General features: G+C 37.0%; 1 protein-coding gene across 3 annotated transcripts in view; it reads right to left on the reverse strand.

The window, feature by feature from the left end:
- Positions 1 to 19,057, reverse strand: part of TRIP11 (thyroid hormone receptor interactor 11) — a 63,492-nt gene that overhangs the window by 36,098 nt on the left and 8,337 nt on the right. For all 3 annotated transcript variants that reach the window (XM_046647528.1, XM_046647527.1, XM_046647529.1), the window contains exons 3-9: positions 14,723 to 14,833; positions 11,482 to 11,760; positions 9,031 to 9,099; positions 7,207 to 7,372; positions 5,513 to 5,878; positions 2,756 to 2,796; positions 2,106 to 2,192 (exon numbers count right to left, since the gene is read on the reverse strand). In XM_046647528.1, coding sequence (XP_046503484.1) covers positions 2,106 to 2,192; positions 2,756 to 2,796; positions 5,513 to 5,878; positions 7,207 to 7,372; positions 9,031 to 9,099; positions 11,482 to 11,760; positions 14,723 to 14,833 — 1,119 coding nt within the window. The remainder of the gene's footprint in view (positions 1 to 2,105; positions 2,193 to 2,755; positions 2,797 to 5,512; positions 5,879 to 7,206; positions 7,373 to 9,030; positions 9,100 to 11,481; positions 11,761 to 14,722; positions 14,834 to 19,057) is intronic.

Here is a 19,057-nt window from a genome sequence, read left to right on the forward strand (position 1 = left end):
AAAAAAGTACTCTCCTTCTGGGGCCAGCCCGGTGGCACAACGGTTAAGTGCACACGTTCTGCTTCAGCAGCCCTGGGTTCACCAGTTCGGATCCCGGGTGCGGACATGGCACTGCTTGGCAAGCCATGCTGTGGTAGGTGTCCCACATATAAAGTAGAGGAAGATGGGCACGGATGTTAGCTCAGGGCCAGTCTTCCTCAGCAAAAAGAGGAGGATTGGTGGCAGATACTAGCTCAGACCTAATCTTCCTCAAAAAAAAAAAAAAAGCACCCTCCTTCCATCCTTTACCTTCTAACCTGAGCCTAGACTAGGTTCGCCTCTCTCAAAACTAACGTTCCTAAAGATCTATCTAAAATATGATTTTTAAAATATATTTCATGTTCTGGTCTATTGGTACTTAATGCTTTTCCTCCAAAACCCCAGAAGTGGGGCAGTTCTCTATGCTTCAACATTATTTCAAATTCTGATTATGTTTGTGATAAACTCCCAACCGCTGTAAAGCCTTCTTTCATTGACAGAGATTTTTAAAAATCAAACTTCTATGGAATCTACTTTATTAAAGTAAATAAGAATATAAAATTTCTACAAATAGTCTAATATATACTGTACAAAAGAGACCAATGAACACTATATTGGAACATCTGCCTCAGATTCGCATTCTTCTTCCAACTCAAGATTACTCTGAACTACAATTACAAGATGGAAATAGCATTCTCTTCTGGGTTTCTCAAGTTATCTGTTGAATTAGGAGAACCACAAGCATTTTTATCAGGATCTTAAGAACACACACAACCTTCCAGATCCTTTTGGCATTCTTAAGCAACACGCAGATCCACAGCAGACACAACTCAAGGAAGAGTTACGATGGATTACTTTAACACCAAAAGAAAAGAGAAACAGCCATGGGGAAGAGCTACAGAACCCACAATATCATGAGAAGGTACAGATCCTATCAGATATGTGCAGAGATCTACAAACTACAAAGTATACCTAGGCCAGTTAGAGAGGAACAAGCAAAGGAGAACAACACACTGGGAGCAGAGAAGAACAGAGAAAAATATATAATATAGTGATACAAAAATGACTGAGAGACACGATTGGCTTTCAGTGGGTAGAAAGAGTGAGGGCAAGGATCCTACAATGCACAGGACAGTGTACACAACTAAGACTTTTCCCACCTAAATGCCAATCGCAACCCTTTAAGAAACATTGCTTATAAACTAATGTGGAAGGACGCTGAAAATATAACACGCAGGTATGTATACTACACTAACATTTGTACTTTTTAAGAAGCTACTTACATAATAATCATACATGGATAAATATAGTCTGGAAGGATATATAAGAAACTGGAAAGAAAGACTGCCTCTGGGAAAGAGGCCAATCAACAGAGGTGTGAAGGACACTCCACTTGTACTGTCTGAAATTTTTCAGCATGTATTACTGGATGTACACACCAGTATATGTTACTTTTAAAAACTGAAGATTTTAAAGTAAGTTGAGATACTGGCCTGTAACTTCATAATACCAGCTGACAACTATCCTATATTTAAGCACCTGCCTTAGCCAATGAATTACTCCCAAGTGGTACAAACATAAAAATACCTCTCCCCATATTCAACATTGCATTACAGAATCTTACTCCATCCTTGCTATCAAGATACACAAAACAGACCCTAGTTCTACCGCTAAGAATGTCCCTATTTTACCTCTCACCACTAAGAAATTCCTATCCACCACATTAGACACATTCTGGAGCATATAACAGTACGTACAATTACTATAGTTTGCCACTCCAAACTTGTGAGCCACGTGTGTATGTTGCTACTGTCAGGACTTCATCTGAAACCATAACAGCCTTTACCATCTTTTCTGCTCGTATCTGTGGGCCTACTGGCTTATCTCTGAATATAAGCTCTGGTCAGCCTCTCACACTATGAACCTTGCCCAAGTACTCCAACCTGGCCTAACAAGCATCAATGAGATCACCTTTATCTTCAGGACTCTCAAGAACTAAACACTCCATTTTGATATAAACTGGCCCTTAGCCGTGATCTACAACATATACACCATTTTAATTCTTCCCCCATTTTTATTGCACCCACCTTTTCTTGACTCAATAATGAATTCTCTTTTTCTAAAACTTGGACATGCATTTTAAGTTTCTGATTGTCTTCAGTGAGACTGTTATCCTATAAAAATGTTAAAACAGTGTTTTCAGATAATAAGAAATTTCAAGTTTACAAAAAAGCAAGCAAGCTACACAACTGTGCATTTTCTTTAGTGATACATAAAATTTATAAGCATGCAACACTGAACCATCTAAAGGCAGTCACTCATTTTATAGACATTCTTATAGAGGATTTATTATATTTGAAAAAATATGTAAATACACTTATAAAATATCCTGTAGTCATCAGAAATAGAAACTACTCTCTGAATTCCTTAAGGGCAATCAAAATGCATCCCTCACTTTGGTAGCAGATCTGCTTCCACTGTCTCTGCATACATTTGTCAAATTAATTTTCAAAGAATTATACCTGCATTTTTCAATTATCCAACTTTTCAAATTATGTCATTTTATGATGCAAAAAGTTTCTATTATTAATCAGCAAACACACAATTACTAAGATGAAAGTTCCTAGGATAAGTTCAAGTGAATTTGTAAAAAACATAAAATAAGCAACTATAATAATCAAAATACTTTTTCTTGGTAAACCAATGCCAAAAGCTTTCTCTCTTAAAATGAGTTTACCTGGTTTAAATTACTTAGTCTCATTATTTCATTTTCAGCATCTGTAAAAACAACAATAAATGTGACATTAAAATTCTTTAAAATAACTTAATAATTACCTTCTATATTAAACTCAGAAATGAAACCCAATTAAAATAAAGTGTATTCATAAGCACAATTGGCAAGTCCTAACAGTTTTCAGTGAAATGTATTTTTGTTATTTTATATTTCTATTTTGAGTATACCAAAGAAATCAAAATATAAATGCCAGTTGGAAACTATGTTAAAATCCAATTCTATGGCATAGCATAAGAAAGAATTATAATTGCATTCTAGATGAGTCGTAAGTTATTGCCTTGATAAAAACATTAACAACATGTTTCAAAATGAGTTGTTTAGTTTATGAAGCAGGAAATAGTCAAAGGACTGAGATTGGGGGAAAAAACTTAAAAACAAGAATGTACATTTACACTACAACACTACAATAACCTCTCAATTATCTAAAGTGAGTTAAACACGACTACTGGTAAAAAGGCAGTTAAATCTGGTATTATGGATAGACTCAGAAATACAAGTGGTTCTAGAAGAATACAAAGACAGAATACCATGAATTCAGCTGAAGGAAGTAATGCACTGTTCATTCAGGTAATATTAAGCATTTACTATGAGGTCAGTTGCTAGACAATAAGATGGAAAAACTTAGTCCTTGCTTGCTCTCAAGGAGCTCACAATTCAGAGAAGACAAACTAGTAAACACAGGACTACAGTCCAGTGCAATACAGGGAGCACAAGGTGCTGCTAAAGCAAAAAGGGCCAACACCTAATGCAGACTGGGTGGGGGGCAATGGGGCGAGGGAAGCCGCAGCACTGGGTACCGCCCAGTGGATACAACACCTGCACTGAATCTTAATACATTAAGTTAGCAGAAAGAAACACAGAGACACTCCACACAGAGAAAGCAGCCAGTACTAAGGCGACAGAGCTGAGACAACACTGATGACCTAAGGAGCTACAGAGAAAGTTCAATATGGCTAAAGCTTAGGTTAGGAGAAAGGGAAGAGCTGAAACTAAAGAAGTAGGCAGGGACCAGATCATGAAAGACAGTGTATGTCCAACTAGGAGGTGCAGACTTTATGCTGAAGCTCACAGGGAGCTGCTACAAAGTATTAAAAACAGGGGAGTAACCTGCTTTGCATTTCTGAAAAGTCATTCTGGCTGCAGAAAGAAAAAAAAATTGATTGAAGGAGGAATCATGGACACCAGGGGTAACAACAGCTAACACTTTTATAATGCTCACAATGGGCTAGACATTGCTCTAAAGAGAACTTTGCGGCTAGTAACTCATAAAATCCTCATTACTACTACTACAACTCTGAAGAAGATGGCATTATTATCCCAACCATATAGATGAAAAGACCAAAGCACAGAGATGTTCACTAACTTGCCCAAGGTCAGCTGGTTAGCCATGAAGCTAGATTCTAACCCAGTCATGGTCTTAACCACCATGCTATTCTGCTCCATTAGGACACTGCTATAGTTAACAGGCGAAAAGAAACTCTGATTGGCTGAAGTTACTCAGTGGCAGTGGAGATGGAAAAAGGGGAAGGACTAGAGCAGGAGGTTTGCTTTCAAAGCAAAGAAACTCGTACAGATCACCCAATACGTTAAATAAAGAAATTTATTTGGAAAAGAGCAGAACTACTTTGATTGAAGTCCAATGAGAAAGAAGTCCAGAAGCCCACTGCACAGCTTTCCCTTTGCCTTCATAGCAGCTTCCAGGACTGATGCACCTGCGAGAAACACCTAGAGCTCCTCTGGGGTACAATCCTGAAATATCACCAAATCAGAGAGAAGCTAAGGACATGGAATCTACAGGGATTCAAATTTCCTGTTTTGGGAGACTGGGAAATGCCACCAATCACCAAGGTAGGGAAAAGAGGAGGGGGAGGCGGCCACAGTGACATGACTTTGACCCTAACTTTAATTTGAATTTATAGTTGACCATTCAGGTCAGGAGCTCATGATAAACAACTAGGTGAGGAATACAGATGTGCGGGAGTCACCAGTACACAAGGACTAGAAACTTCCGAAGCAGGAATGAACGAGTTCATAAAGTCAGAGTTTATATAATGAGAATAGAACAAAGTACAAAATAAAATGCATCTTGAAAAGTTTCCATTATGTTTTTCTGGCATGAATGAATAGTGGTGTTTGGCCTATTTCACTTAATACTTATTTTTTATAACACACAACATTGGTATGGTAAGTAAATACCATCTTGAGAATGGAAAATGGTGGAAGACCTATGGCTCTTACCATTGTCAGGTCTGCTTACACACAAAACCTCATTTCGAAAGGTAATACAGAATTTCAAAGACAGCAGGCTGCAGGGTCTGGGCCCTCAGGAGTGACAGGAAGTATCTGGTCTGTATAGATTAACAGAAACAGACTCATACCTCCTCTCCCAACAAACGTCTACACAATCATTTCTCAGAAGTCTACACGGCCCCCTAAATCAATGAGTTTCATGTAAATACTTAAAGGATGAGGAAGGGAGGTTGAGAGACACCTAGCCAATAGTTACACCCTTTTTAGCAGAAAATTCTTATTTGTGATCTATTAATTATAGGACTGAATCCAAAACAGTTCTACTCAAATTCCACAGGGTGATTTCCATAATACTCCATTTCCATAAAGTACTCAGTTATTCAAGTGTTTGTCTCTAAAAACAACTAGTATGCAATGAAACACCAATTAGAAGTTCCAAACATCATATACCAGACAGTGCTTGTTGCAGTCTGAACACTTCTTCTTCCACTGATGTACTCTGTGGAAGAATTGTTTTCTCCTCTGTCACAGTATCACCATGCTTCATAGCATAAGGCTGCAATTTACTACATTCCAGTTTCAAGCTTTCACATTCTTCCATCATCTGTCTGTTTTCCACACTTAGTCGTTCTTTTTCCTTCCGCAAAACATCTCTGTCATTTTCTGCAGAAGACAATTTTTTACTTATGTCTTCTATTTTATCCTCAAGTTCTTCAATTTTTTTTGTAGACTCTACTTTTTCAGTTTGTAGAACTTGAATAATTTTTTGCATCTCATGGATTTTAGAGTGATCAGTTACTGCAACTCCTGAGCCACCTGGAACATAAACATAAAATCAAGGACCTCAAATGTCAAGTACCAAGAGATAAATAGCTTGCTATACACAACTAAGAGATTAGAACTTGAAAGGCTTGAAAAGAAAAGTACAAACAATGAGGTAACACTATGGTCCTATTAGAATGGCCAAAATCTGGAACACTAACACCACCAAATGCTGGTGAGGATCTGGAGCAACAGGAATGCTCATTCACTGCTGGAGGAAACGCAAAATGGTACAGCCACTTTGGAAGACAGTTTAGTGATTTCTCACAAAACTAAATATACTCTTATATGATCCAGCAATCATACTTCTTGGTATTTACCCAAAGGAGCTGAAAACTTACAGCTACACAGAAACCCGAACAAGGAAGTTTACAGCAGCTTTATTCATAATTGCCAAAACTTGGAAGCAACCAAGATGTCCTTCAACAGGTAAGTGAATAAACTGTGGTACATCCAGACAATGGAATATTATTCAGTGATAAAAAGAAAGGAGCTATCAAGCCATGAAAAGCATGGAGGAAACTTAAACACATTTTGCTAAGTGAAAGAAGCCAATCTGAAAAGGCTACATACTCCATGATTCCAACTGTATGACAATTCTGGAAAAGGCAAAACTACGCAGACAATAAAAAGATCAGTCGTTGTGGGGATGGTAGATGGAGGACAGAGGATTTTTAGGGCAGTGAAAATACTCTGTATGATATGATGATGATGGATACGTGTCATTATATGTTTGTCCAAATCCATAGAATGTACCACACCAAGAGTGAACCCTAGTAACCTATGGACTTTGGGTGATAATGATGTATCAATGTAAGCTCATCCTTGGTAAAAAATGTACCATTCTGATGAGTGATATTGATATGGGGGGAGGCCACGCATGAGGGGGATTAGGGGGTATAAAGGAAATCTTTGTATCTCCTTCTCAATTTTGTTGTAAATAAAGTTTAAAAATTGTTTTTAAAAAGCTTAATTATTACAATAAAGCATTTTAAAATAAATAGTTAAGGAAAGCCATTATTTGAATAGAATACATTTTAGTATTTAGCCTATGTATCTGAGTTTGAAACAAAGTGAAAATACACCAAACAATGCAAACAAATCTCTGTATTATAACTATTTACCACAAAGGCAAAAAGACCTTTCCATCTTTGCAGAATATTGACAATAGCGATGCCATCGCAAATCTCTGGCAGATGAGCAGAACTAATCATTTATTCTTTAGAAGTCAGTCCAAGTTTATATCAGTGTTCTAGTCTTACAGTGCGAGGTTTGCCATTTAATTATGTCATCTAATATGCTAAATTAATGAAATTAATAACCTTGTTGTAACAGATTTTCCAGTTCCTCAATTCGTTCTTCATAGTCAGTTAATTCTTCTCGATGCCGACGAGTTATTTCTGTCAATTTCTGTTGATGTGCATTCTGCAATACTGACATTTCATGTTGATGGTCATCAATTTCCTGACTTCGGTTCTGCTTAAGTTCCTTAAAAAAAAGAAGAAAGTTAACCACATGTATAATCAATGAATTTACCTAAGCTATTTCACTGTTGTCCAAAAGTCCGTTATTATTAAAATAATTCTCTGAACATGCTAAGGCTGAAAAGAACTTAAACACAGGCCCCAAATGTGGACAATTGTGAAAGACTCCACCTTTTCCTTTCTTGGGCTTTCAAAACAGTTTTTCTACTTTTAATGATGGAACACCAAGAAGAAAAAACTGAAACAAAAAGCAAGCAAAAATATCTTTTTCCTTAGTATGTGTGACCATGAACTCCTGCTAACAAAATATTCCAACAGCATCAGTGTCAGCCTTGGGCCCATCTGGACCTGTTGTCCTATTACCCCTACCCTCCCGCTCAGCCTTTCCTTCGACCAGTCTTGATGGGACCTCAGACTGTCAACCAAGCTGCCTTGTACCCAAGTTGAGACCACTACTCTCTCTCCCAGGAACCTGGATCTTGAGCTGAGTCTCTCAAAGAGGGAACCTGGATGGACCAGGAGCATTTGATAGCTGCACCCTGAAGAGTCTGTCCACTGTGCCCCACTGCCCAGATCCGTGACGCTGTTCCCTTTCCTGTCGTTCCCAAGGTTAAAATGCTCAACTCTCCCTTCAATCCTGGAAAGACTACCCTGGGTCCTTCCAGTAAGATGCTTTTTGTCGCTTGTAACCAAGAATCCTAACCTACAATTAGCTTCTATTTCCTGAGAAGACAAGTGAAGTTACTCTTTCATCCGATGCACTTACATTTTTGTCAGCACTTGACAAGGAGCTTTATATTTAAATCTCTACAACAATCCTATGGGAGGTATCATGATGATACCTACTTTTCTGATGACAAAATGGAAGCTTGTAAAGGTTAAGTAACCTTCCCAAAGTAGAACAGCTGGTAAACAGCAGAGCCAGAATTCAGACACAAGTCTGACTTGGGAACCCACCCACCCTAGTACTATAATAATAATAAAATCCAAAACTAGACATTCGGTACCTGACAATAATTTACACACCAAACTAGCGAAATTCCACCAGCAAGGGAAAATAACAATTTACAAAGAATAATATTAGCATTTTATTTTGTTAACCTTTAACCCTAAACCTTGAAACTTCAGCAACCTTGGAATTTTGTTTTAATAAAGTTCGTTTTTAGGCAGGCCCAGTGGCATAATGGTTAAGTTTGCATGCTCTGCTTTGGCAGACTGGGGTTTGCCGGTTCAGATCCCAGGCAAGGACCTACACGCTGCTCATCAAGCCATGCTGTGGAGGCATCCCACATACAAAAATGGAGGAGGACTAGCACAGCTGTTAGCTCAGGGTGAATCTTCCTCAAGCAATAAGAGGAAGATTGGCAACAGATATTACCTCAGGGCCAATCTTCCTCAACAAAAATAAATAAAGACTGTTTTACAAGATACAATAGAAAATGGAGACTAATGAAATATAAACTACCTAATAAATAAAAATTCAAAACCAAATGATTTTGGAAAGACATTTCTATGTACTTTACTTGGCATAAAGAACAAAGATACAAAATGATAAAAAGAAACAAACATCATAATCTATATAATGACTTTTATAACAAAGCCTTTTGCTAATTTAGACTTATTTTTAGATGTCTAACAGCCACTGTTCCAACAATGCCTTACCTTAATGATATTCTGCAGTTTGCAGATTTCATCTTGATCAGAGCTATTTGATCCTTGTGCTTTAGAAGTCTAGACCAGAAAAACAGAATGAGAAAACATTTTGATTTTCTCATAAAACAGAAAGTCACAAACTAACTTTATTAAAAGATACTTTTCAAAAAAGGGGCATTTCCCAGACAAATTCTGCTTAAAGAACGCCAAGTACCTTTTAAAGAACCTCGTCTAATAGTCAGTAACACATAATAACTAAGAGATACCATTCAAGAGTTTGTTAACTGATTGGGGAGACAACACTTTCATAAGGTAAGAAGGAAAATATCATTGAATATTTTACTTAGCTTAACAAAATGTAAATTTGATGATAATCAAGCGGCTTCCTAAAAGATAATTTCTAAAATGGAATGTTACCCAATATTAATGCTAATAATAACCCAGTAAAAATCTTTTTTAAATGATTTTACCCAGAAGATCTCTATCCCAATATAGAATAACCTTTGGTTTGACAAGTAAATAAAAGAACTTCTGGATTCTTCTCCTCTCATTCAAAGCTGTATATTGCTCATTCGTCTTTATTAACATTTACTATACAGTGTGTTTTGCTGTTAGTGTCACCGAGTAGATTCCAACTCCTAGCCACTCTGTGGACAGCAGAGTGGAATCCTGCCCGGTCTTTTTGCACCATCCTCCCACCTTCCAGCCCATCTCAGACAATGCTCTGCTGCCATGCATAGGGTGTTCATGGCCAATTTTCTCAGAAGTGGGCGGCCAGGTCCTTTTTCCTAATCTATCTTAGTGTGGAAGCTTCACTAAAACTTGTCCACCCCGGGTGACCCTGCTGGTATTTGAAATACCAGTAGCATAGTTTTCAGCATCACAGCAACACAAAGCCGCCACAGTGTGACAACTGACAGACAGGTGGTGTGCTTCCCTGAGTGGGAAAGGAACCCCGGCCGTGGCTGTGAGAACAGTGAATCTTAACCACTAGACCACCAGGGCTGGCCATACAACGCGTTAAGGAACCAAAAGCTGCTCTCTGGATGAAAGAAGGAACACAGTATAATGGAGAGAACACAGGATTTGGAGCTGAAAGACACATGTTTCAATCACAACTTAATCACTGGGACGATGAGTACATTACCTAAATTTTTATTTCACTTATCTACAAAATAGAGGTAACAAATACCACACATAGTCATTAAGGATCATATAATATATAGTATGATAGTATATATGGAAACATCAAGTATAGTACAAATATTAATTTTCATTATGCCTCGCTAGAAAATTAAGTCCCCTGAAAGGTCCTAATCATGTCTTTTTCATCTTTATATGCCAGTACAGGTCTGTCATATAGTGGGCATTCAAGACACGCTGAAGTAAACCAACCAAAAGTCCATCTCTTCTCTATGAACTCTTACCCTAAGTAATGTTTCTTGAAATGAGTTCCTCAGGTTATCACAAGCACCTGGGGTATTTACCTATTTGAATGCAGTTTCCAACACCCTGAAATAGGCTACACAATCCTAACCCCTGCAGGGAGGACAGGGAATTCAGTTACCAAGTACCCAAAGTCATTCTCACACATACAGAGCTTAGGAACTACTACTTTTTAGAGAGAAGATGAACACACACAGCATCCTCTCCAAGGTTTACACAGGGTATTGGGAATGTCTAGCAACTTGAGAAGCAAGGAAGTCATTTTAATTGGGAGCATTTTTCCCTCACCTTAGACTACAGTCACAAAAACAGAAAATAATCCCCTCACTTATATGTTTTATTTTTCTCTACACTGATGAAATTAAATCCAAATGAACAATGTTCCGGTTTATTCTGGGTCTCATGTCTATTGACAACCTCAATAGTATACAAAATCTCATCTGTATGACAAAAAAGTGCTCCCTGGAGGAAAGTTTACAGCCTAAGATAGCAAGGGTTTAATTTCTCATGCACGAGAAACAACACAAAATACACAAAATATTTTACAACACTATCAGATTTTCATTTTGCACATAACTAATGCAAACAGGAACCTCAAACATCATCTACGCACACAGTGTCCAATCTGGTTCCTTGGAGCCCCAGCTTCCAACCAAGCAGCCTCAGGGACTCCAGGGCGAAAGGCACCGGTTAAACCACAGCAACTCCAGTTCCACTTTCTTTAAGCCCTGGCCTCATAACTTTTTATTTTATTTTAAAACACGGTTCTGCTGAAACATGGTTCTGTTGCTTTAAATTTTTTTGAAAATTTCTTCCAAATATTATACAGAAGGGGAAACTGAGGCTGACAGAAAGATAACCTGACTAAAATCACTGAGAAAGTCGCTGGCAGAAGTAGAATTTGAATGCAGGTTTTCCATTTCCCAGTCCAGGGTTCTTTGCAATACCAAAGCTCCACATGGACCAGTATTCTTACTCACTCATAGTTTTCAAAGTCGGGAAAATTTTACCTACCTGAGCAATATGCCTCCAATGGCCAACTTCAGACTCAAGTCTTGAAACTTCATTTGATAATCTGTTTATTTCTTGTTGCGATGAAATTATGTCACCAAAGTCCATGTCATCGTCGTGGAAAGCTGAAGCATGGTGGCTGACACCATAGCCGAATGAAGACGACGCAGTGGTTGCTGGTACGCTGCCAGCTCCCGAACTCACTGACTGCGCGGCTGACTGCAGCTTCAGCAGCTGGTCCTGTAGCGCAATCTGTCTGGCTTTAAGATGGCTGATTTCCACCTATATATTTACAACCCTCATTTTAGAGAAGGTATTTTAAAATCATCACATTGATCTTTTTATAGATTCATAACGTTAAACGTTCTAATAAATTTGTTTAAGATTATCCAATGATGGTACTCTATCAACTGAATCCAAGCCTTCTATAACATCTCGACCATAACATTTTTATTTAAAAAACAAACATGGCTAATGTTTCTAATAGTATGAAGATCAGAATTTCACTTATGTGTTAACTAAAGCAACGAATTTCTCAAACATAGGTTTACTATCTTCTACATCTCAGGTAGTACAGGCAATTTCTTAGGGTTCTGTTTGGGATTATCCAAGCTCAAATGATGAGAAAATGAAAGCTGCGTCAGTCTATGCATCGGAAAGTTTCCTTAAAATATCTGTTGGAAGAGTCTTATCTAACCAATTATTGCTAAATTTAGCCTTAAAATGCACCATGAATCAGGAGTAACTTTGTACTGGTCTGCACAACACAGCTGGAAGGACACTTTGATTTATTAATCCAATCTTCTCAGATAAGATAACACAGTGAGCCCATGTTTATTAGCCCATGAGTCTTGGAAGGAAATCACAACACACTTAAAGAGGCTTTGGCATTAGCCTTGGCAGAGCGGCCAGTGAAAATCAGCTCTGCTCAGGGACAGAACAGTATAAAAATTCAGAAACCCTGAGCAAAGTTTTAACTGAAGGCTGACAATACCAAGTCATTGTCCAAAAGAGGTTATGAACACAGGACTTAACATAATGCCACATCCATTCTGAGTGAGAGATTACTCAAAACATAAAAGTGAGTAAGCTAGAGAGCTGAAAAAAGCTTTCTGTAAAACACTCAAACTAGTCCAGAAGACATGCTGCCACAACTGAGGAAAACCTGATACTGAGGAGATAGCCAACAAGTAAGTATATCTACATGTGTGACATCAAGCAATTAGACAAACAAAAACCAAACACAACTATGTCAAATGTCATAACAAACAGGTTTTTCGTATCAGAGGCCCTTCTCTAATGGAGATTTCTGGTAGTGTACAAGTTTCATTCATTTCCCATAAATGACATGAGGCAGACTGCATCTTTGGGGGATATGAACGTCACAATGAGGGCAGCAAACAGGTTCAGAAAATAGCAGATCTAAAGAATATTCATGTGCGCCGGCCCAGTGGTACAGTGGTTAAGTTCACGTGCTCTGCTTTGGCAGCCCAGGGTTTGTGGGTTTGGATCCCAGGTGCAGAACTACACACCACTCGTCAAGCTGTGCTGTGGCGGCATCCCACATACAAACCAGAGGAAGACTGCCACAGATGTTAGCTCAGGGACAATCTTCCTCAAGCAAAAAGAGGAGGACTGGCAACAGATGTTAGCTCAGGGCCAACCTTCCTCACAAAAAGAAAAGAAAAGAATATTCATATATTACCTTTCATTCTACTAAAAAGTACTGAAATGTACAATTTTTTCAAATAGTTATAATACAAAGAAAGTTCTCATTATACAACATACATATTAAGTTGTAGAGTTAAAAAGTGCAAGCTCTAATAACACAGAGGCATTTCTAAACTTGAATGCTTAATTTGCCCTCTAATATCAATAGTTAAGTAGAAAATAAAATGCCGAGACTTTCCAGAGCAGTGTTTTCAGCTGGGATGTAAGCACCAGAATCACCTAGGGAGTTTTTGGGAAATACCAATACCAGGACCCCTTCCCAATACATTAAATCAGAATCTTCTGGAGGACATGAGCATGCATATTTTTTTAAGGTGTCACTTATGATTCAGCTGTAAACCCTGGGTGGGAACTACCACTCTACTCTAACACCTGTAAGTCAGTGCTGCTCAAAGCGTGGTCATGGACTGACGCCAGGAATTTCCACTAGCAGTCCATGACAAGATAAGGACAGAAGTTGAAGGAGTCAGGCTTGAAGAGTTTTAAAGCAATCTGGCAGAGTAATCTTATACCTGCTGAAACTTTAAAAAAAAAAAAAAGTGGGCTTTTGAGTTTAATTTGAACTTGTAACTTTGCTTTTTTATATTCATCTTATTTTTGTAGTAATCCATTTTTATTGTATTTTATGAAATCAATTTCCAAAAGATTGGAAATTTAAGTTCTTTTTTAAATGTCTGTATTTATCTTTAATGTGGTTTATTTGTATTTTTCATCTTAGTATGTCACTAAAGGAACTAGAAATCAATCTACCTAAATTTTAAAAACCCAAATATGAAGTTATGGTAGATATGAACATTTAATTAAGAAGCTGAAGAACACCCAAATGGATAATAAAACAAGCAATGGTTCAATTAAATAGACGTATCTACTGAATTCCACTTATGTACTAAATAAAAGAGAATTCAACAGAATGAAACATGGGGATACAGTCTATATTTTAAGGATTCACAATAACATTGGTTAAATTATATAATCCCTATATGAGGACAGCTCAGCAAAGATAAGCCATTTCCAAAATAACCATTTCCAGCAAACTAATTCATTTATAGAACAGTATAAGTCTACTATAAAATACTTAATATTCTGTTTTTCCACGGGAGACCAAGTAAATGCCAATACAACATATACTAACACTTGTAGTTAAAATCATTTTTTAAAAAAAGGAATGTCATTAGCAATGATCCACTGATTTAAAACAATTTTGGGTAAACAGATAGGGAATTAGGTTTCATAAAACCAGAAATTATAAGCAACAGATGCCTGACAATATTTTATATAAAGACTTTTCTTCTTTTGGAAAGGAGAAATTAAACTCCACGAAGGTTAGTTTATGTAATACAAACTTCATAGAAAAGCTTACAGAGTTCTTGTTAAATTAGTGACATCAAACTGAGTTGGGAATTATTAACTTCAACACACTTTCAATATTTTTATGGACCTAAATATAGCTCTTAAAAACTTTCATAAACACACTTCCGCAAAATGAACATGAAGGAACTGTAACAACCTTTACCTCTTTCTGTTGGAGTTGACTGCGATAACTTGTAGACAGCTGCTTTATTTGAAGTTCTGATGCTTCATGCTTCTCTTCTAGATCAGCGCAAAGCTTTTTAAGCCTCTCATTCTAGAAGCAAAGAAAAAAGTATTTTCCACAAAAAAACCAAAAGTAAAAATGTTACTAACAGTTATGCACATGGCATTATGAAAAACATACTGCTTCATATGATAAAAGATGTAAAATATAGCCAGTTTCAGACAGAATTCTGGCCTTTAAAATATATTTTCAATTAAAGCTACTAGTACAATAAGCATGTTTACAAAGATTATGCATAATTCTGAACAAAAGTAAAAAAAAAATGGTCAGTTTGATTTTCTGCTAAGAACAAGCCACTGATGAATGCTTGCCCATCTTTGTATACGCAGTGTCTAGCATATAGTAGGCAAAGTCTGGTAAATTAATGAACTAGATCACATGTGTGAACTTCTGTTTTCTCCTCAACAGGAGAACTTTTTTAAACAAAACTTTTTAAAAAAGAATTCTGGCTGAAGTACAAGCAGGAGGCCAAGACCTCAGATTACTTGTGTGCCTGAACTCCAGGCTCCTGAGGCACCTATGAAAAATCCAATCTGAAAACCACTACTAAAACTCAGTTTGAAAAACTACAATTAGAAGTACACAAAATAGGGGGCCAGCCCTGTGGCCGAGCGGTTAAGTTTGCGCACTCCACTTTGGCAGCCCAGGGTTTCGCCGGTTCAAATCCTGGGCGCGGACATGGCACCACTCATCAAGCCATGCTGAGGCGGTGTCCCACATGCCACAACTAGAAGGACCCACGCCTAAAAATACACAACTATGTACTGGGGGGCTTTGGGGAGAAAAAGAAAAAAAATCTTTAAAAAAAAAAGAAGTACACAAAATATTCTAATTCAATGAATCTAGACATCACAGTCTGTTAAGATGTTAGAAAATATGAAAAAAAATACTTAAATTTTATGTACCTAAATTATTCACTGTTTATCGTTCTTTGACGTTTGAAACAAATAAGGACATAATGGAGCGAGAGAAATGGACACAAAAACTTTCTAGAAAAAGGAACTTACAAATTATTAGAGATAATTTACAGAGAATTCTACTAATATATCTATAAACACAGTTTAACAATAACTGAGAACAAGGAGACTGATGGTGAAGACTTCTTCTCTTTATGGATGTCATCTGTTTTCTTCTTTTATTGTTAGTACCAGCAAGCTGATTCCACTTCTAGCGATCCTGTGTACAGCAGAGCAGAACCCGCCCCATTGTTCTGCACCATCTTCTTAGCTTTCAGCATCACAGCAACTCGCAGCTGCCACAGTATGACAACCAAGAGACAGGGGGTGTTCTTCTCTGATCGGGAAAGGAACCCAGGCCGATCTCAACCACTAGACCACAAGGGCTGGTTTGTTTTTTCCTTATATTCTAGGAATTTCTTACATCAACAGACGTGAAAATTATGACCCAAGGAGATTATATGAATTTCCAGAGAAAATCAATGGAGTAAATTAAAGGAAAAAATTACAGCATACATAAATCCTAGTTTGGGAGTCTATCTCCCGAAATCTAACACAGACCTTGGTTATCTTGAAGAAATAATAATAAGAAACAGGACCAATGGTTAAACAACTAATACCTTCCATTGTATTGGCTACATTTGCATGATTTTCTGTGAGCTGTTAACATGAAAAACACCATACATAATTGAAGCAACACAATATACTGAAATCAAAACCTAGTCAGAAAAGTCCACTCTAGGTTTTCTTACATAAAAATATCTAAGGCTATTTGTTTAATTCTGATTAATAACTAGAATTCAAAAACTTTGAATTTGGCCAATACCTCATTGGTTGTCTCCTCTCACCTCCCTAGCCATGAGAGTCAGAATGGTTGAAAAGCACGTGAAGGACAGATTCTCTCCATGTGGGTGACCCACAACATACCAGGAGTTATCAGTGGCCACATTTTCTATTATGTGGAATATGGAGCAGAGGGGACTACTTTGAACAAAGAATAAACACACAAAAAAAGAACAGAGAGGAATGAAAATGAGAGAGACCGATTCCCCATGGCTTCCAGTTCTGGTGGCAGCCACTTCCTCAAGGCTACAATTTTGCTCTTGGAATCCATGAGGAATTCATATCCGTAAATTATTCCATCCTACTTAACTCTTGTTCTACCATCAAGGTTTACTGGAACCAATTTTAGCTTGTGAGTTTCTTTTTTGAGCAGTCCTAACTATCTGTAAGGACTGATATTTATGACTTTTATTCTTTCTTAGAGGTTTTCCAATAAACAGAGAAAATCTGCTTATTTTTTCTTAATAGAATAAAACTCATTCTATCTTGCAATTATTGTAAGAGGACATTGGATCCTTTTATAAATCTAAGAATAATCATGGGATCATAATGATCTTGTTTTTCCTGTATCTTGAAACATTTAGAAACAATTAAAATTGAAACATTTTGCTATTTTATCATCTTAAGAATTATTTTATAATTATTCAATTATTCCCAACTACGCTAAAAAAGACTTCAACAATAAGTAAATGGAAGACTGATGAAACCACCCACAAGAATGATGCAATAGTGAAATAACCAGTTTTCTGACTGCATTGCCCAAACTATTGCCAAAGTCTTTTAAAAAGGAAAAGCAATCTGGAGACACCATCTTTGTAGCTTTTTTTTTCTTTCATTGAACACAGCTGAAAATTCAGAATTTTCATTTTTCAACAAAGAGAAGAAAACTGACCAAGGAAAATATTTCACAATTATTAGATGACTAAGAAGATAAATGTAAAGAGGCAGAAAGCAGTACTCTAGAGCCTAATAGTTATGGTGAAACTGAGTGTAGAAGCAAAATCTCACACAAGTCTTCAAAGAACAATATCCTAGATGAATTTTCTCAAACTCAAGAATTGATGAGTGAACAATATATTTCTAAGAACAAAACGGAAATATGGTGTTCTCATAAAGTTAGTCATTCAGTAAGGAAAGATTTTATCCTGCAATATTTTGTGACAAGGACCTGAACCATTCCACTTTGCTAAATGGATATGTGACAGTATTCTTTCATTATATATGATATTCATACACCAACATTTATTTGATATAATTCATTCACAAACAAATGCTGAAAGCAGGTGTGTACACAAAGGTGACTGGGAGGAAACAGATGACAGAAAAATGAAAAAAATTCATGGTATTAATCATTCTAATTGGTATTCATAAATTTAAGAATAAAAACGCTTTATAATTATGGAGCAAAGATGACAGCCATTGTCTCTCCAACTAAATCATGAGCCACCAAAGTTTTCAAAAGTATTGGCTGTCATGACACAAGTCAAGAAAAAGAACCAGAAGTAAGGATAAGCTAAAACCTATCAGGGATAATTGAAATCCGGAATCAGTATTTACAAGATAAGATACAATCCAGTTCATGCGTAAGAGTTAATAAGCAGTTAACTGCATTCAAAGAACATTGCTTATTTTGAGTATATACGTTTTCAAAACCAGAAACATAAGGAACAAAAATCTGGATTTGCTATATATTAGTTCTTATTAAAATTTCTAATAAAGTTTTCCATTATCACTTTCGTCTTACTTCTGTAAATTACTTGTAAAATGATTTAATATAAAAAAATGTAAGAGCTCACTGGATCCAGATAGTAAGTGTGATAACGATTTTTCTTGGCATAGAGGGTTAAATTAGCTTAGGCTGGTTACTGTGACTTGCAACTGAAGAAACCTAACTAATTCAGTCAGCTTCAAATATTAACATCGATAAACAAATCTAATTTCCTCGGAAAACACACTGCCCTCTGTCTATACCAAAGCTTTCTAAATAGAATTTTATGTTGTAAGTTTCCTGACGACTTCAATCACATCTTCACCTTATCCTCTTATTGCACAGTTACACAAGGGTCAGGGTATGAAGTGCTCACGTGCTGACATAAGGCAAGATCACATACAGTCAAAACCATGAGAGAAAATGAGGCCCTTGGGAAGTCCATCTGTTTCCCTCCAGTATTTGAGCAGCTCCCGCTACTTTGAATAAGCACCAAATGAGGAAGCTGGCTTTCACTTGGGGATGTACTATACGAAAAATAAGTATTTCTAAACACTAGAACCATACTTGCCATTGTCCAACGATAACACTATGAGGGAGATCAGAACTGAGATCAACAGAGGGGCAGAAGATTTCTATCTCCCCTCTCAAGCTCAATACAGAGCAGACATTCATTAAGCAGATCAATCCTATTTACTTTTTCCCTCCCAAATGTACACTGGCAAATTTACCTAAATTAATGCCACT

Source organism: Equus quagga, chromosome 20 (genome assembly GCF_021613505.1).
Source record: "Equus quagga isolate Etosha38 chromosome 20, UCLA_HA_Equagga_1.0, whole genome shotgun sequence".
Taxonomy (NCBI): Eukaryota; Metazoa; Chordata; class Mammalia; order Perissodactyla; family Equidae; genus Equus; species Equus quagga.